This window comes from Ursus americanus, chromosome 2 (genome assembly GCF_024610735.1).
Source record: "Ursus americanus isolate L20-20 chromosome 2, mUrsAme1.1.p, whole genome shotgun sequence".
In the NCBI taxonomy this organism is placed as follows: domain Eukaryota; kingdom Metazoa; phylum Chordata; class Mammalia; order Carnivora; family Ursidae; genus Ursus; species Ursus americanus.
Genome location: NC_142128.1, coordinates 95,642,277 through 95,666,441, shown reverse-complemented (window position 1 = coordinate 95,666,441; position 24,165 = coordinate 95,642,277). Strand labels below are relative to the sequence as shown.

General features: G+C 37.7%; 1 protein-coding gene across 2 annotated transcripts in view; it reads left to right on the top strand.

Annotated features, from left to right (window-relative positions):
- Positions 1-24,165, top strand: part of FIRRM (FIGNL1 interacting regulator of recombination and mitosis) — a 46,587-nt gene that overhangs the window by 11,416 nt on the left and 11,006 nt on the right. For both annotated transcript variants that reach the window (XM_045797696.2, XM_087858993.1), the window contains exons 9-19: positions 4,725-4,805; positions 6,247-6,311; positions 9,631-9,779; positions 10,040-10,169; positions 11,494-11,680; positions 12,415-12,497; positions 12,846-12,897; positions 14,237-14,326; positions 19,190-19,375; positions 21,409-21,531; positions 22,632-22,727. In XM_045797696.2, the coding sequence (XP_045653652.1) occupies positions 4,725-4,805; positions 6,247-6,311; positions 9,631-9,779; positions 10,040-10,169; positions 11,494-11,680; positions 12,415-12,497; positions 12,846-12,897; positions 14,237-14,326; positions 19,190-19,375; positions 21,409-21,531; positions 22,632-22,727 (1,242 nt within the window). The remainder of the gene's footprint in view (positions 1-4,724; positions 4,806-6,246; positions 6,312-9,630; positions 9,780-10,039; positions 10,170-11,493; positions 11,681-12,414; positions 12,498-12,845; positions 12,898-14,236; positions 14,327-19,189; positions 19,376-21,408; positions 21,532-22,631; positions 22,728-24,165) is intronic.

Sequence of the window (24,165 nt, the reverse complement as noted above, 5' to 3'; positions counted from 1 at the left end):
AATACGGTCCAACAGCACATTGAACGGTAGCTCTTTATTCATCTGGCAGTTACTAAATCTTATTGAATCTGTGGATCAGTTTACCTAAAAGGGTTTTAATTTGTTGTTGTTGTTGTTTCAATCTAGGATTATTTACAGCCCATAATTACTTTTCACCCCAAACATTGCATTAGACTCCTACCTGCTCTTATTCCCTCCAGAAACTAGCAGTAGGAGACACCCTCCCCCCCCTTTTAGTAATAACTGGTTGGTCAAGGCATTCTCCTCAGAATCCTCTCATTCTTTTCTACCCTAGGTCAAAAGTCTAGCCCCTTAGTCCTGTATTTATCTAAGGTGTCTGATATAGCCACAGTTGGCCTGTTCTTCACCAATCCATTGCAACCTGTAGTGATGTGATATGTAACTATGTGTATGTATCCATGTTCTCAAATTGATGTGAACTTACATTTATTTTGGTTTCATAAAGTTATAGTGTTGAATTGGCATCACATTCATGACACACTGTATTATAAAAATTTATAACAAGTTTATTGGATTAATAGTTAATAGTTCATTTTCCTATAAAAGTTAATAGTTCATTTTCCTATAACAATTCTATACATAGTGCCTTTTGTTCTCAGACTAGCACTTTAAATTTTATTTAATTCATAATGCCCTAAATTATAGCATTAATAGTACTCAGGACCTAAGAGTTGTATGTGATAATTTCAGTGGGAAAATGAGTTAAATATTTCTTCTGTAAAGTAACAGTAACCTCCCTTCCCATTGTGGACTTGCTAGCGGATACAGGCCATTTCTTTGTACCTGTGCTCTTCCCCACCCGGCAGCTGTGGGAGTGGATGTGCAGGGGTTCCTCCCTTTCCGAAGCACTGGTTGCAACTCCTAGGGCAGAGGTGATCTGGAAGGACCGACCCAAGGGGAGGTTGGAAGTTTGAAAAAGAGTTCTGAAGTGGGTTAAAAGGAACTGAGGAGTAGCTTTAGGAAGTGGCTAACCTTTTCCTTCTTCTTTCTTTTCTCTTATCTGTTCTCCCCATCCTTTCTTTTCCCCTTTTCTTTTCCACCCCACTTCCTTCCATCGAGTCCCCTTGCCAGTTCCCTTCACTTTTCTGTAAGGAGGAGGCATTTGGTTGATATCTTGTGTCGTGGCAGAAAGGTTGTTCCTTCTCCACTTTTATCCTGTATGTCTGTATCCTCAATCCTGAACTCCTCTTTTCCCAGTTCCCTTTTTGCTTAACTTGAACCCACAGACTCTCCAGCTAGTGGTAGGAGAGTAAGATTAGAAGGGATTCGGGGCGGGAGATGGATGGGGAGAGCCCAAGCAAAGTGGAAAAGAAAAGAGAAGTCCTGAGGGTCCCTGACCAAGGTGGCTCTCTGTGCGCAAAGTTCAGTATATAAACCGCTTGTATGTAGAAATCAAAGAATTTAAGTTATAAACGTCCCTAACTGCCCAAGCAAATTTTCATGTTTTTCCTTGTGAAGATTTGGGACTGGTGAAGTGACTAGCACTACTCACTGTCCATTATCTGAAATAGAGCTTTGAGATGGTCTCTTTGGTTTCTCTATTCTGAACTCTAAATTCTGAGCAGCAGTGCCCTCTGCTGTTCACTATTGATATTTTTTAAAAGTCTTCCAAGCAGTTTTCTCACTTTGTTTTCAAAAACATCAAAATAAAAACCACCAGATTTAATAACTTATATGCTAATTATGAAAGCATACAGATGTATCAGTCCCTGTATTAGGTTCCTAGGACTGCCGTAAGACATTACCACAAACTGGGTGCCTTAAAACAACAGAATTTATTCTCCCACAGTTTAGAGGAGAGAAATCTGAAATGTCTCAGGAGAGCCGTGTTCTTCTAAAGCTCTAGGGTAGAGTCTGTTCCATGCCATTCTGTTAGTTTCTGGTGTCCCTGGCATCCCTTGGCTTAGAGAACTGGAGCTGGAGAACTCCATTCTCTGCCTCCATCATCACGTGCTGTTCTCTCCCCGTGTCTTCACGTCATCTTCTTATAAGGACACCAGTTGTACTGAATTGAGGGTATACCCTACTCCAGTGTAGCTTCAACCTAGCTAATTACATCTGTGATGACCCTGTTTCCAAATAAAGTCATATTTTGAGGTACTGGGGATTAAGACTGTAACATATCTTTTTGGGGGATACAGTTCAACCTATAGCAGCTCTAAGTTTGACAATTATTCTCTATTAAATCTTGAACATGGTTTCAAAAAGAATATTGTATTAGATTTTTTAACATTTAGTTTTTTATAAAGTTAGGGAAATTTATTTGTAAGGCAATTAATATAAATTTAATTTCCACTGTAATTGCTACCTTTTGTTCATATAATGCTTACAGAAATTGCTATTTAGAAAATAAACATATACTTTTCTACATAATATATAGCTTATTATAAATGTAAATATATAAACAAATTTGTAAAAAGATTTATGTATTTATTTTTTTACTTGAGAGAGAGAGAGAGCACGTGTGCAGAGAGGGAGAGGGAGAAGTAGGCTCCCTGCTGAGCAGAGAGCCTGACATGGGGCTCGATCCCAGGACCCCGAGATCATGACCCAAGCCGAAGGCAGACACTTAACCTACTTAGCACCCAGGTGCCCCTACAAACTTTGTGTTTTAAATTATTCAGTATATCAAGATGGAATTATAAATTGTACTCTTGCTTTTTGAAAATGTCAAAATAAAACCTTTAGATTTAATCAGTATGCTTAGTAATGAAGGAAAACTAGATCCTTCAACCAAACCTTGCACAATTTTCCCTTGAATGAGAAAGAAAAATTGACAGTAGGCAAACATAGTAAGTTGTGTGTCACTGGCCATTCATTTAATAAGCATTTCCAGAGTTCTTATTCTGTGTAAGTAAAATTTTCTGCCCTCAACAATTTATAGTCTAGGCCGGGAGAAAAATAAACAGGTAGTTAGGGAATGGTGTGATCTTTGGAGAACTGGATGTTGGCTAATGGGAGTAAAGGTAGGAACCCAATCTTGAAGTCAGGGAAGATTTCTTGTGATATGACATCTAAGCCTAAAATTTCTTATTGAGTATATTATATGGTCAGTGTAGATTCATATTTAATCTCTATACTTTTAAGCTTCTATAGCACTCTATAAGAAAATTCATGTTTTTTATTATCAGAGAAGGTGAATTTTCATCTAACCCATTTCTGGTGAGGAAATTAACTTTCCAAATATTATTAATAAAGGTCAAAATGAAGGTCATATTTAATTAATGGATCATCCAGTTCTGTTTTGATTGGTTTATTTAAGGTTTTGCTATATTGGAAAGAAATCAAACATAGTTAACATTAAAGTTAAGATATGTTATTTCATATGAAATTATTCTCAGAATTAAGGACAGGTATCTGACTTAATTTTATGGCACTAATTTAAGCTTTTTGGATTATAGTGTGTATTAACATATTGGAGTGACAAAACAACCCACATTTATTGAGTTAAGTTGCCTGTCAGACACTTTAAACCTCACAATAAACTGCAGTATAAGCTACACATTACAATCTTATGGAGAGGCTTAATAACTTTCCCAAGATATGTAGTGTTGTAGTAGGGCTGGGATTTCAGTCCAGGCAGGAGGACTCCATAGTCTCTACTTACCCTGCATACACACAGCTACTGTTTTATCAGTTTACAAATGTAATACAGACTCACAAAACCTTCACACCTTACAGAAGTATTTAACATGGAAAGTGAAATCCTACTTTTATCTTCTAGAGAGAGCCACAGGTAAAGTTTTGACTTATAAAATTTATGTGGGGTTAGGAAGCAAACATTAACACAACACACACTTTTAAATAATAATAGGATTATATACATGCTGTTTTGCAGCTTGATTTTTTTACTGAATTATCTTAGGACCTTCTGTGTCTGTGAAGATAAATCTACCCAATTCTTTTTAATAGCTCTCTGAGATTACAGTTTATGAAAATACCTTGAATTTGTTTACAGATACTTCATTTATTTCAGTTTGCACTATATAAAAATGTTGCATTGCATTTCTGTGCCAGCTAGTATTTCTATAGGATATATTTCCAGAAGTAGCACTGCTACTGGATCAAGGGGATTCAACACTTTAGCTTTTAATAATAATGCAATTAGAATATTATCTGATGCGCCCAGGAATGGTAAACAAAGTGCCCATTTCCTGACTTCTTCAGCAACTTTGGGATTTTATCAGTTTTTTTCATATTTGCTAATCAAATAACTCTCCCTGTTTTCCCTCAAAATATATGTAATTAGGTTGTAATTTGAATTTTCTCAGTATTAGTTTACTGACAGTTTGTATTTTCTTTGAACTGCCTTCTCATGTCTTTTTCCTGTTTTCTTTCATATCTCATTCTTGTATTGATTTGAGACTTTTTCCTTTTGACCATCTGTTGATCTCCATATAGCAAAGAGCAATAAGATATTTTAATTTCTTTCACTTTCAGATCAAGAAGGAATGATCACCTACCTCTTTTGCTTTATAACTTAAGATTTCTTTTCAGTAGAGTTTAATTTTTTGAAATATCTCTGTCGTTTGGCGTTTGTGTTGCTTTTAACAACAATTCAGCAAAGAATTGTTTGCTTGGAAAATGTTTGTACTCTGTTTATTAAGAGATCTTTTTAGAAAATATTGTCTCATTTACAAGTTTAGCTGACTTCATATTCTTTTCTTATTTATTATGCTTTCTTTTTTCCTTTTTTGGAACAGGATAATGCTGACTATAGATTATTTCAGAAAACACTCAAATTGTGTCGTTTCTTTGCCAACTCTCTTTTGCACTATACTAAGGTAAGGCTTACTTTTTATAATGTGTAAATGTGAAATCCACAGTAAATTCTAAATTGCACTGCTTTTGTCATTACCGCCCAAAACAGCCTTTTGAAGTTATTTTGTCAAGAGTATATTTTATAGGTTTCTTTTTTAAATATTAAGTGTTGACCATTTGTTGTATCATTTAAGTTGCTACCATCATCATGTTATTATTCTTATGAAATTCTCTGGAAAAGTTATTTCTTTAAGTATAAATATAAATAAAATTACTTCTATAAGCACAAGTCAATTTTCAGAAGATAATTCAATTTGGCTTTGAATACCATTTATAAATTACTTCTACCATATTCTTAAATTTTTAAATTGTTGTAGTTGAAATGTTCAAAGGTTTAAAACTGTATACTAATATTAAGAAGACTTACATGTTGGGGAGTCATCAGGATAGCAGTGATAGTTGAAGATATATGAATAGAGTAGATAAGTGATCAAGGCAGATTATTTGGAGAGAAGAGCAGAAAATGCTTATAGCAGCCAGTCAGATATCATTAGTAATACATATTGGTGATTTTAAAAAAACTGTGTCCCTGTTGAATTTGTCTTTAACCTTGTCTTCCTCCCTTTGGAAGAAAAGCTAAGTATCTCCAGACACTCTATTAAAATCTGAATTCCGTGGCAGGCACACTGTCTACTGACACATTGTCAGCTTATTTGGTGTGCTCCCGAACCGGTCCTGCTGGGTAGCTGCCACTTCCATAGTTGGCTGCTCTGACGCTGGCGCCCTGCACTTGCAGGGTGTGTATGTCAGTGGCAGAGGCCCGTTGGTGGGAGGGTCCTGGCACCAATGGCCTTGATGCGTAGTTACCTATCTGATAGTTGTTTGGTATGTAGGAGTCAAAATTCTGCCTAATTATGCTATTTTTAATCGTTTTCTATCAGAGGAATATTTAATTTTTTAAAGTTAGTCATCAGCTTTTTTCTGTATCCTATAATACAATAAGAACTATTTATTTTACTTCCTAAGAGATAGTCTAGCCATAATGGAGCAGTCACAGCTGTACTCGAATCCTATAGGCTTGCTGGTTTTTTGCTATGTGACTTGATCAAATTACTTGATAACTTTAGCTTTCTATTCTGTGAAATGGGTATAATAATATGTCGCAAGATTTTTGAGAGGGCTAAACTGAAATAAGGTGATATACCTAAAGTCATTTGCTACGTGTCTACTGAGCACTTAGTAGGTACTCAGTACGTGATAACTGCTAATTGTGGTTGCGCTGATAATTTTAGTGGTAAATTAGGTGCTTAGCCTTATCTTCCTTTTTATTCTCATGCAAGAACCTTTTTTTTTTTTTAATGTGGCATATCCAGGATTTTATTTTATTTTTCATGCCTTTGTGAGACGTTATGTGTTAGAAAAGTATAGTGCATACAAAGAATGAATAGAGTTGTTTTATTTTAGGAATTTCTTCCTTTACTCTCTGATTCTTGCTGTACATTGCACCAGCTTTATCTTCAGATACACAGGTAAGAAGAATGCCATGTGATTATTAAAATGTAACAGTGCCATTTGAACCATGCAAAGTTTAAGTGTATGCCCTTTAAAATAAAACACAAGTAATTTTTTTACTATTTTAGTAAATTTTTATCTCCTTGCTTAAAATAATTGGAGATGGAAGCTTTTAAGGAGTAGATTCCATGTGAGTTTTATTTATCTTTGTATTCTTAACTAGTACCGTATACCTGAGTGATGAATAATTGGTATAGTGATAAATACCAAAGGCCAAAAAAAAAGAGGTTATATATGCATTGATATATTGTTTTTTTTATCTTTGTAACTTTTTATTTTACTTCTATGAGATTTAAGTCGAGTAGTAGTTAATTCCATCTCAGGAAAAAAAAAAGTGAATTACAGAAAAGTATTGTAATTTAGATAGGGACTAGTGATATGTGAAATTGACAGCTACCTCCAAGTAGCCTTCAATTGACATTAAAATACTCTTGTCATCTCATTTGTCCAGCAGTCCTCTCTAGTCTCCTAGACAACTTTTTCCATGCCTCTCCCTCCTTAAACTTCCCACATCTCTAACACCTCCACCCTATTCTCCATTGTCAATTCATATCCTCACTGTGTATGTCACTGAGAAAGATGGAAGTATGACTTCCTCTACACATTGACTGTGCTGCCTGTGTCTCAGTCCATGTGTTCCAGTTCCCGTTAATGAGCTCTCTGCGCACCTGCCTGAGGCTGGCTTCTCCGTGGGTGCATTGGTTCATCTGCCCTCATGTGCTTAGGGACCTTGCTCTAGCAATCATTCCCTTCCCCACTTGCATCACCAATCTTCCCTCCCTACGGGGTCTTTCTCATCAGTATACATGCTGTTATCTTTCCCATTGTAAGAATACAAAACAAAACCTCTCAATTCTGTATCCTCCTCCAAATGCCTTCCCACTTCTCTGCCTCAGTTTATAACAAAACTCCTGGGAGTTGTCTGTCTATACCACTGTCTGTACTTTTTTTTCCCAAGACCATTCTAGTCAGCCTTTCCATTCCACCACTTCACCAAAACAGCCCTTGTCAAGGTCATCAGTGACATCCACGTTGCTGCATCCAGGGATCGGTTTTCAGCCTCATCTTGTGTAATGCGTCTGCAGCACTTGTCCCTTCCTCTTGAACTCTTTCTTCCCTTGGCTTCTAGGATGCCTCTCCCTCTTACTCTCTTCTAACCTCGCGGCTGCTTCTCCTTAGCAGGTTCCTCATCTCCCCAGCTGAAGTTGCGTGTGCTTCAGTGGTTAGTCCTCAGGCCTCACTGATCTCTCTTTCTGGTCATTTCATCTCATGAGGTTAAATTTGTCTCCCCCTTTAATATCCAATTCCGCCAGTCAGGGCGTCTGCACTCCCATTCACCCAGACCGAACTCTTGATTCTCACCCATTCCATCTCTAACCCCGCCCCCCCCCCGCCCCCGGCAACAAAATCTGCTTCCCTAGTAGCATCTTCATTTCAGTTTAAATGGCAACTCCAGGGGCGCCTGGGTGGCTCACCTGGTTAAGCATCCAACTCTTGGTCTTGGCTCAGGTCATGATCTCAGGATTGTGAGATCAAGTCCCACATTGGGCTCTGCCCTCAGCGGGGAGTCTGCTCAAGATTCTCCCTCCCTCTTCCTGTTCCCCTTCCCCCCTTCAAATTGATCAGGCCAAAAAAACCTTACTATCATCCTTGACGTGTTTTCCTTGTTCTCATATCCACATGTCATCCATTAGCAAATCATCAGTATCACCTCCAGTATAAATAGACATAGTGTGTGTTCAGTGTTCATGCATACCCAACGCAATCAGTTCTCACCGCCAGAACTGGTCGCATCTGATGCTGTCCACTAGTGTGTTCTTGCCTGGGTTTCCACAGAGAGCATCCTACCCTCTGTCTGCCTCCTCCCTTGCCTTCCTCCAGTCCGTTGGCCATACGGTAGTCAAAGTGAGTGATACAACATCAATGAGATCACGGAACTTCTCTGTACAAACCCACAAATGATTCACTATTCAAACAGAATTCAGTAGAATTTCCTGTCCGCCTTAACCTTGTTTTATTTTTTTTCCATAGTACTTGTTAACATCTGTTATGTTACAGACTTACTTGTTTGCTAACTGCCCCACTTCATTAGCATGTGAACTTTGTAAAGGCAGGGATCTTGTACATTGTTTACTACTTTATTACCTGCTCCTGGAACAGTGTGTGGCACATAGACACGGGCATTTAATAAATACTTGTCACATAAATTAAAAATACACCATTTGATTGAAAACCTAGTACTTGCTTTGATGCTTAGTAACTGTAGTTCAAGTCTATCGAGTTTCATTACCTGTATTTTATTTCTATATATCTTTGACCTCGCTTATAACTTCATCTTCCCAGCAACTCTGAATCAACATCACAAATGAAGAATCAAGAAATTCAAATGAATGAACCAAAGTCACACAACTAATAACTGACAGACTGTTGCTTTTTCCCCTCACACTATAAAGGCCTCAAGTGTTTCTCTTTAGAGAAACCTTTAAATGCTGTTATCCCCTGCTAGACAGGGTTTTCTCCGGTCCTCAAGTTAAATAACAGGTTAAATATCCTCAATTAAAATAACGTGGTAAAAAGTACCAAATGCTGCACACATCTTACTTCACATAGGTTTGACTGAAGTTTTGTTTCAACTCTATTTACTGAGACATCTTCCATGAAAAAGTCTTTGCATCTTCTTTCAGGACTAGTATACACTTTAATTCTTGAAAAGCCCTTGTTTCTGAGCATTGATTCATAGTAAATTCAACGTTCTGCCTTATTTTTTATTATTTTTTTTTGAAGATTTTATTTATTTATTTGACAGAGAGAGATGGAGCGAGAGAGGGAACACAAGCAGGGGGAGTGGGAGAGGGAGAAGCAGGCTTCCCGCTGAGTAGGGAGCTTGATGCAGGGCTCGATCCCAGGACCCTGGGATCATGACCTGAGCCGAAATCAAGAGTTGGACACTTAACCGACTGAGCCACCCAGGCGCCCCTTCATGGTCTTTTTTTAAGGACATTACTGTCAAAATGATATTAAAATGCATCAAAACAATACCAAAGATTTCTTTAGTAAGATTATAAACTTTTTGTGGAATTATAGTCATGTTATTTAGTTGGAGGTCTTCATACAATTGTGGTATCAATTTAGTACTTTGAATTTCGTTTTATAAAATACATGCTATGTATTTTTTATATATTTTCACTGCTGGGAGAACATCAGTTTACAGTATTTAGGTCTGCCTAAAATTAGAAGATACCTGTTAACGGATGAACTTTTTCCCCCTCTTTCTAGCAAGTTTCCTCCCAGCCTGTATGCTGCCAGGATCTCTAAAGCACAACAGGAGGAAATCGCGGGCACTTTCCTAGTTACACTGGATCCACTCATCAGTCAGCTTCTCACATTCCAACCTTTCGTGCAGGTGGTTTTGGATAGTAAATTAGGTAAGCTTCAAAACAGATTTAATTTTAAATCATCTAATAATTGTGACTTGTTAGAGACAGGGTTATTCCCCTTACGTAATCATCTTTTTTAAAGATTTTATTTAAAATTCCTTCTTCTTTTCTTTAAATGAAAAAAACATTCCAAGAAAACAGTTATGCATCTGTCTTCTTTATACATCACAATCAGATTTTTGTTGAAAATATGGAGAATGTATTTTTACTAATTTGTTGTAACTTACTATGTTTTTGTTACCTGTAAGAGCTGCCATGTGAACTACAGTTGTCACAGTGTCTTCTGCTGGTTGTCATCATGGATAAGCTGCCGTCTCAGCCTGAGGATGTGCAGGCCCTGTGGTGTACGGAGAGCCAGCTCTCAGAAGCTGCGACCAGGTAGCAAACGTGCTGGTGTTTGTATCCAGTTGTCTTACAGAGGGTTTAGAATGCCCTGTCATTTGGAATGATCTTGAAATTTAAGCTTTTGGTTACATCAGATATTCTAGTTAATAATTCCTGTGTAGACCTCATATAGATTGCTACTTTATAGATATAGATAAAAAATACATAAATCTATAACAGATGCTAAAAATATTTTTTTTTAAAGATTTTATTCATTTATTCGACAGAGACAGAGACAGCCAGTGAGAGAGGGAACACAAGCAGGGGGAGTGGGAGAGGAAGAAGCGGGCTCCCAGCGGAGGAGCCCGATGTGGGGCTTGATCCCATAACGCCGGGATCACGCCCTGAGCCGAAGGCAGACGCTCAACTGCTGTGCCACCCAGGCGCCCCAAATGCTAAAAATATTTTAATTTTGTCCAGTGTTTTAGAAGCTTTTGCCTGAGACTTAGTGTTATAAATGTTGAGTATAATAGGGTAGATGTATTTACTAGCATTTCAAGATGAGCTCTGATAAGTAGAATGCTGGATTCTGGAAGTTCTCTCCCAGGAAATTTCACTCCTCTTCATCCTCCTCACCACCGTCAGGCTGTAGCGTCTTACTGCATGCGTGGTTGCTGGGCTGTAGCATTCACCCTTTCCTTGAGCGCCTTCTGTGTGCGGTAGCCCGTCGTCTCCCGGAGCCCGGCTGTGAGCTCCTGCCCCTCTGCTCAGACACGCAAGCCGGATGCCGGCCGGCCCAGCTCTACGGTCCAAGTCCATCCCTGTGCTGCCCCTGTCCAGTGTTGCTCCTGTCCTATCACTCGTGTACTCGTTTTCTGCACATGCCTCGCTTTGGTCAGACTGGCTGTTCACACCTACCTTCTCCTCATGCTTTGTCATCTTTGCCTGTTTCTATTTTGCCTATTTCTAATTTTTTATTTAAATCCTCTATGAAGATTTCTTAAACTATTTCAATCTTAAAGTGACCCCTCTCTGTTTGACATACACTTGTTTTCTGTTTTATGTATAATATCTATATAAATTTCAGGTTTCTTGATGAATTTTGTCTTTGTGTAGTTCAGTACTATGATAAACACTTGGTAAATGATTTAAAAAAAAAGGTTCAGGAAAATTCTTCTCCTTTAAGGAATTTCTCTAACAGTGACTGTATTTTGTTTTTATGGTTACATATTCACATGTATTGGCAACTGTTGTTGATATATACCTTTTGAGACATTTTGCTTTGGGAAAATAACCCTCCATATGCCATATTATTATTATACCCACGAAATGGTAAATGAGAAGCATGTTGGGTTCGGTGTTCTCCATTTCCCTGCAGGGTATCTCTACTCAAAGCCGTTTTCTGCAGTTTTGAGCAGTGTGCTGGTGAGCTCTCTCTGCCCGTTCATTTACAAGGAGTAAAGAGTAAAGGGCAGGCGGAAGTTGCTGTCACCTTGTATCAGCATGTTTGTGTTCATCTGTGTACATTTATCGCTTCCTTTCATCCCTCATTGTTCCCTGAACTGGTAAGTTTGTTACCTGCTGGGCTAACCAGGTTACCCCTCTGCTTTCTTTTCATTGAAATTTTGATTTATATACAGAAGAAAGCAATAGTTACTGTGTATTCTTTTTGAATGTCATTCTCTCAATTTGCACATTTCACTCTTTAATTCAGTTATATCTTAGGAAATGGTAATCCTAGAGTCCTGTAGTACTCAGATGTTGTAATGGTTAGCTAAAACATTTGAGAAGACATTTCGGGTGGCAAGATATGGAAAGATAGAATGAAAAGAGAAAAAGTATTAGGATTTTACCTGGTTCAATTTCATAAAGAGAAGGAGAAATAAATAGTAGATCGTAGCACCAAGTCTCCTGTAGATCTTAGGCATAATGTTGATTTCCTCTAATGGAATTAAAGTAGAAAAGATACTGAGAAAATTGTAGGGAAAAAATTCTTAGAATTTACATAAGGATCAATATCCTTTAAGATATTTTACAGTGATTAAGATCTAGCACTAGAATCTTTGTGGATCCTAATGATTGAGTTGCCACATTTAAAATCACTTTTGCATCTCCATAGTCTAGCACAATGCTCAGTAAATGTGGAGGGAATGGTGTTATAGGCTCTTGCAGATACTAGACAGTTGAGCCTTCCCACTGAGGATCTGTTGTTATTTGGACTGTGATGGTGTTTTGTTGTTTTATGTTGAGAAATATAATCTTAATAACAATGTATCATGAACTTTCTGTTTTTCATTAGGACGTTGCTCTTTTGGATGCTGTGCTTAGCGCTAATATGATCACCTCTCTGTTAGCTATGGATGCGTGGTGCTTCCTTTCCCGGTACAATGTACTTTTTTTTGGTTTTTGGATGAATTTATAGTAGTAACTGGTAGTAAATGATGTCATACTTGTAAGTTTATAGAAAAATTCTGTCTCAATAATCCTTCAGCTCCCCCAAATGGTTTGATTTTGTATGATAGCACTAAATCAGGAACCAGGCTGCCTCTTTCTTTCTACCGTTCAAGTCAGTAGTAACTGTTGCTTAGGTAGTTTTGTATATTGTGGTATTCCTTGGCCATGGAGAAACTGCAGCTTCGAATATTTAGTGCTTTTTGGAAGTTCATCTCTTTGCTTTTCTGAATACTTGTAAAAATTATTTTGGAAAGATAATCTTCTCTTACATCACAGATATGGGACTGCTGAACTCTGTGCACACCATGTCACCATCGTGGCTCATCTGGTGAGTAGAATTACAAGGCCTAAAACACTCACTTTTCCATGCAGTTCCTTTAGGGATATGATAGTCTTGAAGAATGTGAATATCAAAAGGAGAGAGATTACTGTAGCTAAATTCTTTTGACAATTTCTTTGCTGTGCCTTAATGCTGATGCTATTGAGCAAGATGTTCCAGAAACTGTCAAACTGGGGAAATTGTTTCATATTGTCGAAATCTTACAGAATTCTGTTCATTGCTCTGGAAAAGAAAGACTAGGTTAATGGAGAGTAAATTCAAAATTGAATGCAAAGTAGAAAATAAGAAAAGAGTTAGTTGTAATGTTGATTACTGAGAGTTGTTTTTCTTTCTCTCTTTAAAGTGACTTAGACAACCTGCCTCTTGATTTTGTTGTCTGTCAGAATGATTTGAGAGGGACTAAATGTGACTGTGATTGATGGCTTTGGGGAAAGAAGTCATACTTTGTGAATGGCTACAAAGAGAAAATGATTTAGTGATGATTTATTTTAATCTTTTCAGTGTTGACCTTTCTTCGCTTTTAAATTCTGAGTTGTTTGATATATTCCATATGATATGATCATGTTGTTGTTTTCGGTGTTTTTGTCCCTGGCCTTTGATAAAGATCTCATCTGGGTCCATGTGTCTTTCATTTCTTAGTAGCTATTATGTCATACGTTTCTTAGTTTGCTGTTTAAAGATGTTGTAGACTAAATCCAGGGACGTGTATAATAACCTAACAGCTGGCACGTATGTCTCCGTGGCAAATCGTCTGGAGCACGTACCCACTTCTGAATCCTTAACATGTCTTCCACAAGTTAGATCCAAAATAATTTTTATGTTAGATTATCGTCTTCAAATAAAAACATCCATTTAATTAAGCTCTCCTGGTGTATTATGATAGGAATTGATCTCCAGATAATTGAGCTTATAAAATCTTTTAATGGAGCTAACATCTAGAGTTATATGCACTTCTGCACTATTGTGCTTAGATCTTAAAAAAATTCCATGAATTATCTTTGAGTAGGAAGATTAACGTATCAAGTTAATCCAAATGGTAATTAGAAATAGAAGTTCCAGAGGGTTGTTTATAAATACAATGTCCAAATGGTAATTAGAAATAGAAGTTCCAGAGGGTTGTTTATAAATACAATGTCAAAATTGCTTTTTCATTATAAAAGTAATCTAGGTTAATGGAAGAAAAACAAATTAAAGAAAAGCTCTAAATTAAAAATCTAAATTACTTATAATCTTATGTCTCAGAAAGAGTTGCTGTTTATTTTAGCATATAAAAGCATGTAAAAGCCGTGATTTTTAAATCAGTCTCTCCTCTCCTGTCTTTCCCCAGATAAAATCTTGCCCTGGAGAATGTTATCAGCTCACCAACCTATCAATACTATTGAGGCGACTCTTCTTCTTCATGGCCCCGCCCCAGCAGGCAAGGCTACCATCTTAGTCACTGTGTTTGAGCAGCTGCTGAGAAATGGATTCAGACTCTTCGAAGGCTTCCCACTGCCCCATTTATTTTACATTTAAATGTTGATATGATCTGAGCATGAATTTTTGACTTATTGATTCCTTTGCGTATTGCTTTTAGATGGGTTTAGGTTTTGATGTTGTTAAAAACCAGAGCCATATGGTAGTTAAAGTGATAAAAGTGGGTTTTATTCTGGCATTGTTGCTGTAGGGGAAGAGAGGGTTCAGTGTAGAACTGGGCTCAAGTCTGAATATAGCATAGCCTAGTAGGGACTCCCGATGAAGGAGCAAGGTGTAGTTCAGCAGCTGAAAATTACTAAGAGGAAAACGTCAAGGGTAAGGAGGTGGTTCTTCCTAAAAGGGCGAGGAAGATTCTTGCTGAACGTGGACCAAGGTGATCAAATACCAAGGCTGAGGGTGCTTTCTAGACGGACTTAGCAGAATTCTTGCTGAAACTGGATGATGCAGGCCCAAGGATGGACACAATCCCATGCGGAAAACTAGTTAAGAAAAGGCCTTGGAAGAAGAGCCTGACTAAAGTTTGGTCAGGGGAGAGTCTTTGTCACTCTCTTCTCTGAAGGTTACAGTCATTGTCTCCCTGAGCTGTCGCTCTCTCCTTGTTTCTCATACATTTAAGATACTTGACTTGGGAAGGTTCTCTATGCCCTGCCCCTTTTAACTTATTATGAGGAGCTAGAATGTTATTTATGCCCTTAATAATGTGTCTTATTTTTTTATAGTAAATTAGTTGAACTCTTTGGGAAAAATTGAAAGTATGATGAGCCTTAGTTGTTTGTTATTGTGAGGAAAACAAGCTCTGCCCTGATAAAGGAGATTCTCCAGTTACAGAAACCTCCGTAGCCCAGTGCAGCCCTTGGGTTGGTCACTTCACAGCTGCTTTAGGAGCTTTTTAAAAAATACAGGTTCCTGGACCTTAATCTGTGAATAAGAGTGGCTATGGCGTGGCTATTATTGTTGTTAAATTCCTGCATGATTCTGACATGGACACAAGCTTGGGAACCACTAGGTTAGTGAAGGAGGTTTGAATCCTGTGGTTTGAATCCTGTCTTACTGTGACCTTAGTCACCTCACTGTGACCTCAGAAAAGTTTCTGAACCTGTTTCCTTGTCTACAGAGTGACAGATACGTATTAACTATTTTGAAAACTTTTGTAAGGATTTAGAGGTAATATATGCAAAATACGTAGCATAGTGCCCTGCTTAGAAGGGTGCTCAGTAAATTGGGAGTTCTTTCCTTTATTTTTATTTTTATTATTTTTGTTTATTTGTTTATTTGAGAGCGAGTGCACAGAGGGGAGGAGGGGCAGAGGGAGAGAGAGAATCTCGAGCAGGCTCCATGCCCAGTGTGGAGCCTGACACAGGGCTCGATCTCACAACCCTGAGATCATGTCCTGAGCTGAAATCGAGAGTCTGATGACTAACCAGCTGAGCCACCCAGGTGCCCCAGGGGTTATTTCTAAATAGAGTATTTGCCTCAAGTCGGAGAGAGGTTGGCCAGGCACCAGAGGAGCCATGCTAGCCTCCTAGCCCTCTTCCTTGCAGGTGGTTCTGAGGCCGAAAGCAGACCCGCCTGCCAGCCGTCTAGAAAATATGTAAGGGTTACTGTTCTCCCCTCCAGAACTCCAGAATAGCTTCTGTTCCATTCCCTTCCAATTTTACTGCCTTTTATTCTCCTCTCAAAGCTTTTGCCCCTGGTTCCTGGTACACTGTCTTTCATAGAGGGCCTATTAACGTGGAGGCCCTTCCTAAAGAAGTGGGATTAGGAGGGAAAGTGTCCTTTTAGCCTCAGTTTTCTTATTTATTAAATGAGAATAAAATTATCTTTTTCCAGGGTTGTTGTGAAATTTTAACTTTTAGAATAATAGAACTCAGAATGAATGAACTCTAAGTGAGATCTAAAAATTTTGTTATAAATAAACTCTGGTTTATGTTTAGAGATCTCTTAGGTACTTCTCAATTTTCTAAGTTTTTCCAAATAATTGAGCTATCAGATATGTAAGTTATAGAAATTTGAGGGATTACTTTTAATTTTTTCCTTCCGTTATCAAATACTGATTTCCTGGTCAGCTTACCGTGCTTAAATTTAAAGGGACATACCTAAATTTGAATTCTTGTCTGAGAGTCCTTGGGCGTTAGTTAATCCTAAAACTGAGACACTAACCTTCCCTAGACGGCAGTGCTGAGACTTGGGGAGACCTGGAACGTAAGCTGCTCGAAGGGAGCACTACACAAGTGTTCGTTCTTCTGCCAGGCTCTGCTCTTTCTCCTTTTCCTAAGACATGATCCCTCCTCTTGAAGGGAGGGAACAGACCTTTGTTGAGACAACAGTATGGACTGGGCTGTGTTCTAGACTCTTCAATGCTTAGAGTTCCTACGTCAGCCTTGTGAGATAGATACATGGATTTTGTTCACCATGAAGAAACCGTGGCTTAGGGAAGTAAAAGAATGTCTCCAAACTCACCGTGGTAATGTCCGAGCTGGGATCCAAGCCAGATCTCTCTTACTCCAGAAGCTGCACTTCCCATTGCCCCAGTGTCACCTTTGGCTCTTCATCCTGCAGTTGCTTCGGGGGCCTCCTCTGTTTGTGGGGTGTTGGCTCTGCCTCCTTATCCCTTTGAACCATATGAAATCTGCTTTTCTTCTTTAGATGTATAAAGCTCACTCATTCATTTTTAATGGGGTTTTGTTGTTTAAAATAAAAAACTTGGAAACCACTGTGCTATATCATGATACCAGAAAGAACATATATTCTAGTAGAAATTATAAATTTATAAACATGCTCTTAGTTGACAGGTTACGGTACATAATGGGCATGCAGGCTAGCACAACTCAGGTTGTGTTGGGTGTGCATAGCTTAGAAGATCATTTCTGGGGAGGTGCAGGGTGGGAACAGGGGAAGCTTTTGGAGATGCAGGCTATAGTTTGGGGGAGGGGGGGTGACTGGGACGGGAGTGTGGGGAGAGAGCTCGGGCTGGGGCAGAGAGGCGAGTGGCGAAGCTGGAAATAATTATTTGTTTGCACACAAGATGGTACCTTTTTAAAAGTGAAATAAAAACCCAGATTTTTGTATCAGTGATGCAGCATTAACATAAGTGAAAATAGTTAATCCCAGTACAGTGATGTTTTACTTTACAAAAAAAAGTGTGGTAATAATTTGGGGGAAATGCCAGTAAATAGGAAGATTCAAATGTGTTTGTTTCAATATGGAGAGTAGTTATTCATATCCTATTATTTCTTTAGTATGTAACTGTTGATAATATTTCTGTTTTATAGAAACAAGGAAAAGTACAGGGTTACCTAAGAGGAAAGGATTTAATATACCTGGTTTAAGTATACTGATAGTTGTGCTACCATTTTTATGTAAAGTAAAAAGTACTATAATTATTTGCATTTTAAGCCCACTATTGTATTTTTCCTCTCTTCTCTATTTAAAAGAGAGAAGTCTTAATTCTCTGCAGATTATTCACTTATACTTTACTCCTTATGAACTGTTCTTAGCACTGGCTGTTTTAAATATTTAAACTTGTGTTGAGACCAGGGTTTTCAAACTCAGAATAGTAAATAGATCCCTCTTTCTACCTAACAAATTTTGTCATCACCTACTCTTATGTTGTCCAGGGCATAATTATTTATAATTTCTGTTTTGGAAAAGGAACTAGTTCAGTTACTCATTGGATTTTATTATAAAGAAAGGTCATGTTCAACTGGTATTTATCAATTGGCCCAATTCTCTTGGCTTTCCTGAAGCAGTGTGGTTTCATGAGTAAAGCTGCTTATTACGATAGACACATAGCTCATCGAGGGGTCCTTTTTTCTGGCTCTGACAGCTAGTCCAGTAGATAGCCACACAATTTCTCCTTTGTTTTGACAGCTAAATATTTTCTGCTAACAAAATTCAAATGTATAAATATAGTATATAAAACATAGGAAAGTTTCTTTGTCAAATTTAATACAGTGGGTTTTTTCTTAACATAGGAATTTGTCATTCATCAAGCAGATTTGGGATATTGTAAATTGAACTCTTCTTCTTAAAAATTACATTAATGTACTTCCTAGATTACACTTAATTCAGTAATTAAATGCACTATTATTTTTGCTGTTTTTCCACTGGAAACTAACATTTTTAACTGTTTGTTTTTTTCTTAGAACTTTTGTGTTCTGTTTTTAGTTTGTCTGCTGATGTCTCATTTTAACAAAACAGTGCTGTTTTTCTGTTAAATTGGCGAAGGCCTTGAATTATTTCAGTGGTAGAATGGATTTGTCAGCCACACTGTTCTGGGCTGGTGACTTAGATTTGTGAAACCAATTCTGTGTGTTGTCCAAGAGCAGAGCCAGCTAGCCCAGTGGAAAATCGAACCGATGATCTTTGCTTCTTTCTTTAGGTCCTCTGTTCTAGTCAGCTAAGATAATAGCCGCCAGAGTTAGCCGAATCAGTCTTTTGGCATATTCTGGAATATTACTTTGGACCTAACTGAACAAGGTCACAAACACACAAGTTCTTAGGAAAATAATAGGAGCAGGATAAAATAGCTGATTGACTAATAATGAAATGCATTATTTTTAACATTTCTCAGTGTCTTCATATCATGTTCCACTTAAACTGTGTTTTTCATTTTGCAAACAAATTCAACAACAGCGAAAATAATGATGCATGTTCCTTTAACTTACCTTGGTCTGGTATTTGTGATATTATTACTTACTTAGAAACTTCTTAAAAATATAAAACATGGAAGCTAATACTTAGCTTTTGTGCATTCATTCATCACATTGTCTTATGTTACTCTTACTTCTTCATTTTATTTCAGGTGGAGTTTATCCAGAAATTTTCCCCAAAAGCAGCAGAAAATCTGCCTCTGTGGCAGTGTATTTCCCTCCAGGCATTACCCACCGAGCTCAGGAAACAAGCTGCACATGAGGTCACCAGAGTGGGGATTGCGCAGTGTCAGGAGTGGCTAAGCAGTAGTCGGACTTTGGGAGAACTTGAATCTCTGGTAAAATAAGAATTTTAATGTATTTGATTCATTTAGCAGCTATTTACTGAGCACTGCTCTAGGTACTAGTGATGGGCTGTTAATAAAATGGATACGGTCTCTGCCCTTAGGTTAGAAACTAGCAGGATTTTCAGATTTCTACATTGTAAAGAGGTCTGTGAGTAACTTACTATTATCCTGACTGATGTAAATTATATTGGGGGCAGGGAGACTGTAGTTAAGACACACTGGACCAAGATGAAATCTATTATGAAATATTTTATTTGTAGTATTTTTGCTGACACATCATTAGATAAGGCAGACATTTTTTTTTTTTTTTTTTTTAATTTTATTTGATGCCGGGGGTGGGGGGCGGAGAGCACAAATGGGGAATGGCAGGCAGGGGAGAAGCAGCTCCCTGCTGAGCAAGGAGCCTGATGTGGGGCTCAGTCCCCACAACCTGGGATCATGACCTGAGCCGAAGGTAGCCGCTTAACCTACCGAGCCACCCAGGTGCCCCAGACATGATTCTTCTATTTGATAAAACACAACCCCCATTTTACACACATCTATCCTGAGCCTTTGTGTAGCTTCCCATTTAGAATACTCCCTCTTAAAATAATGAAATATAAAAGAAATTCATCTGTCAGAAGTAAAAAATACATGGTTTTTAAAAATTGACTGAAAAAATTGACTATATAGTACATGGGGTTGAATTTTCCAGTTTCATTTCCTCCTTTGTTGGTTCATTTATTCATCCAACAAACATATTTTGAGTGTTCTTATGTGCCAAGTGCTGTCCCAGGCATCAGGGAACAAAACAAAAAAATTCTGTTCTCATGAGCTTGCATTGTAGCTCAGCTGTGGATGGTAAAATAAGTAATAAATATAGATGTAAGTATGTTGTATCAGTTTGTGGTAAGTGGAGAAAAACAGGGATGGGGACAGGGCATTCAAGGGGTTAGGGGCCTATTTGTAGTATTAAATTAGGAGGTCAGGGTTTTCTCAAGGCTTATATCTCCACACTGAGTGTAAATGTTCTGATACTCTGTTATATAATGGCATCTGATGATTATCAAGATAATTTAAAACATATACATATACCCAAAGGAAATACAAGTTTTTATGTGCATTTATTTTGAGAAAACTATTAAACATGTAGTTAGGAGTAGGTTAAACTGTTCAGGTTTTACATTTATTGTGCACTGCCTTTTGTAGTTAAAGATAAAAAAATCTTTTGTATTAGGTAAAATAATGCACCTATTTTCTAAAATTGAATATATCTTTGCCCTGAGCAAAACTTTAGTTCAACAGGTCATTTTACATGCTTATTTGTAGAAGGAAATGGGCAAATCTTAAATAAAAAGCTGGATGGTAATCATTGAAACTTAAGTGTTGTTGTTGAAGTATAATGGATTAAAGGCATTGTTACTAATCATTACATTCCCACGTGGCCTTCACTTTACTCCCACTGTCCCCCAACCACCTCCACTCCTGGCTAGTCAGAGAGAGATTTGATATATAAAGGAGAGGGAATCTAGAAAAGGTGGTTTTTAGTTTCAAATTCTAAATAAGTGCACTTCTCAAGTTTTGTATTTGCTTAGTGAATGCAGTGTTGCTAAGGAATTTTAAAGACTGATTATTAAACAACAGCAACAATAAAAATCTAGTAATGATAAAAGATTACTAGGTGCATAAAGTGAAAAACAATAGAATTTTTAGTTGATGAACATTATAAATTAGCTTGCTCATACTGAGTTTGTATCAAACGTATTTATTAAAATACAGTGGTGTTTCCATTTTAATACTAAATTTTTACCTAAATGGAAAAAATGTTTATTTAGAAAATGAAGCAAATGTCTCTGTGTATGAGAAAAATTAGTTCTAATAAAATAATTTGTATTAAAGAAGTAGCAGAAAAGATGGCTTTGGGTCTCAGAATATAAATTCGATGTAGGTTTTTATGAAGAGTTGTAAGTAATTCCTAACCTCTGTGGCTTCAGCTCCTTTAGATGGGGATCTAACCTCAGACCCTTCCCTCTCTCCCCCTTTAGAACACACCGCTCTCTGCTCTGCTTGCTGTATGTAATTCTGCCAGTGAAGCTGGGGATATTGCACAGCAGACTATGATTATGGAAATTGGGAGTCACCTTTGGGCTTTTTTAAACACTAAACTGGTAAGGAAAGCAACTGATTAGTTCCCTGAAGAACAAATAGAATATTGAAAAAAGAATAGTACCGAAATTTCCCTGTAGAGTAAAATGTATGTAATTTCTTTAGGTGCTTGGTAGAACTTGGGATTAGAACTTAAAATACGTGTTTGTGCTCTTCCAGCCAGTTCTTGTTGAGTGTAATGGAATTACATTAGTAAAACCAGAACCCAGTGGAGTGACAGTGATCGTTCAGCTAACTATTTTCATGACCATTTGGACCCTATTTAAAAACACCAAACTTCTTGCCCTGTTTCTGTCCTCTGTTGGGCTGATGTGGCCTGTTTCTGTGATTCTGCGGTCTTGCATACAATCCTTTGGGCAGTGGAGAGTGACTGGCTTAAAGGTGCCGGGGCAAGTGAGTGGCTCTGGCTCGTTCCTGTTCCTCTTCCCCAGCAATGGCGGAAGGCGAGGTGATGATCGGGCTGGAATTCGGATGATATGTGTCCCACGGATTATTGTAGTTTACAAATGACATTTAGTTTAAAAATCTAAATATGACATTTGTTTTCTTTGACTAAGTAGTGCCAGCCACTGGAAGCTGAAGGCAACATTCACACTTTTGGTAAATCATAGAAATGGTTTTGCAGATAATGTTTTATTATTAAAGTTTATGTAGAGTTAAATTTCCCTTCTGCAGTATTTTGACTGCAATGAGTGCTTTCCCCCAATCCTCACGAATCATTCAGTAAGTATTCATTGAGGATTTCTCTGCTGGTGATGTAGCTTATAATAGGATAGAAACAACAGTGTTACGGGTTAGAGAAATGGAGTTTTAAGAACACTAAGGCATATACAAGTTTTTCAGTGGCAAACAAAATTAGCTCTCCATCCAGATTAAATTTCTTTGTCATGTGATCTTGAACAAATTATTTAACCTCTCTGCCCCTTTTTTTAAATTGTTACTAAAGTGAGTAAAGATCTACTTCACAAAGTTAAAAGGTGTATGGGAGGTAATATAAAGCACTTAGCATATTGCCTGGTATAAAATAAAGGCTCACTGAAAGGTTGTTATTTTCATGTAATTGAAAATTTTCACCAAAATTATTTTGTGTTTCTTATTTAAGGTAACATGTCAACCTTACGTTCAGCAGACACTTAGTCTTTTACTTCCGTTGTTGGGATTTTTCGTTCGTGCTCTAGACCCTCATCTGATAAGTCAGGTAAGAACAATAGCAAGTTGATACTTTGTTTGCTGAGGAAATTATTGAACTAACATGACTTCACAGAGCTTTCTACAAACAGTCCTTTTTAATGATTTGTTGCTCAGTGTGCTTGTTACCCCTTTCCTGTTGAACTGAACTTAAATGTCACAGATTTGCTTGTCTTACAGGGTCTCCTCCTCTCTTTCGCTCTCCCGGTAGAGTGTGGGTAGCGTGCAGGGCTGTTGATTCAGCCTGTATCTGTTCCGATTCCTTATCTCACGGATACTGAAGAGGCAAAACTTCTTTTTAACTGCTCTAGAACATCCCTGAGGTTAGGGGTCGTAGTTCATTCAAAACCATTTCAAAGGCATTCCAGCAGCTGTAGGAATATGGAATATAGCTGATGTGGATTTAAGGATAATCCTCATTGTTTCTTTGAAGAAATAAAATGATTTTGAAGTAAGAGGACTGCTGCGTTTTCTGTCTGGCCCCCAGCTTGCATGGCTGGGACAGGCAGAACAGAGGCACTGTTGGGGGCATGCTTCTGATGTTGCCTAGTTATGGCAGGCTTTTGGAGGTTCTGAGCCAACAGAGGAAAAGGCAAAGGAAAAGGCACTTCTCTGAAGTGATTTAGACGCTTTTGGAATTAGTCCATACTGGGCAGAACTGATCCCTCAAATCAAGAGCTGGCCTAAGCTTACAGGCACATTTAGAAATAAACAGTTATGAGGTAAAACTAATTCCTATTTAGGAAGGTGATGGAAGAAATCACACCCTATCGTAGGACCTATATGCCAGAAAGTGAAACTACTAACGCTTTTAGTAGCTTGATTAATGGTTGTGTACGTTAAGAACTTAGCATTAACAAATACTTACTAATTAGGTATATTTTTAAATTACTGTATGTGTAACATGGTATAGAGAATGAGAATGCAGTAAAATAATTGACTCAAACTTTGTGGATTCTGACAGTTTTAGTTATCTTTTTTGATAAATTAAATATGGATAATTTTGATAGAATTGTGCCTACCTTTAAAAAACCCAAATAACTAAAGTTCTAAAATTTCAACATAAGTAAAGTGTTCACTTAGGCATTGCTTCTTTTAGAGATGACTTTCTGTGTTCCTTTAAATCAGGGGTTGGCAAACTCTGGTTTCCTGGCTAGATTCTGCCCTCCTTTTCACAGGACAAGAGCTAAGGAGGATTTTTACATTTTCAAAGGTTTGTAAAATAAAAATAAATAAACAATATACAACAGGGAACATCTTACCTACAAAGCTTAAAATATTGACTGTCTGGCCCTTCATAGAAAGTTTACCAATCCCTGCTTTAAGTAATGAACTTCCCTCACTAGAATTTAAAATACAAAACAGTTTTTAAGGATTTGAAAGAAGAACACTGGTATATAGTTTCTTAGGAACACATTTTTTTTTCTTTATACAGCAGTTGGTAAGAT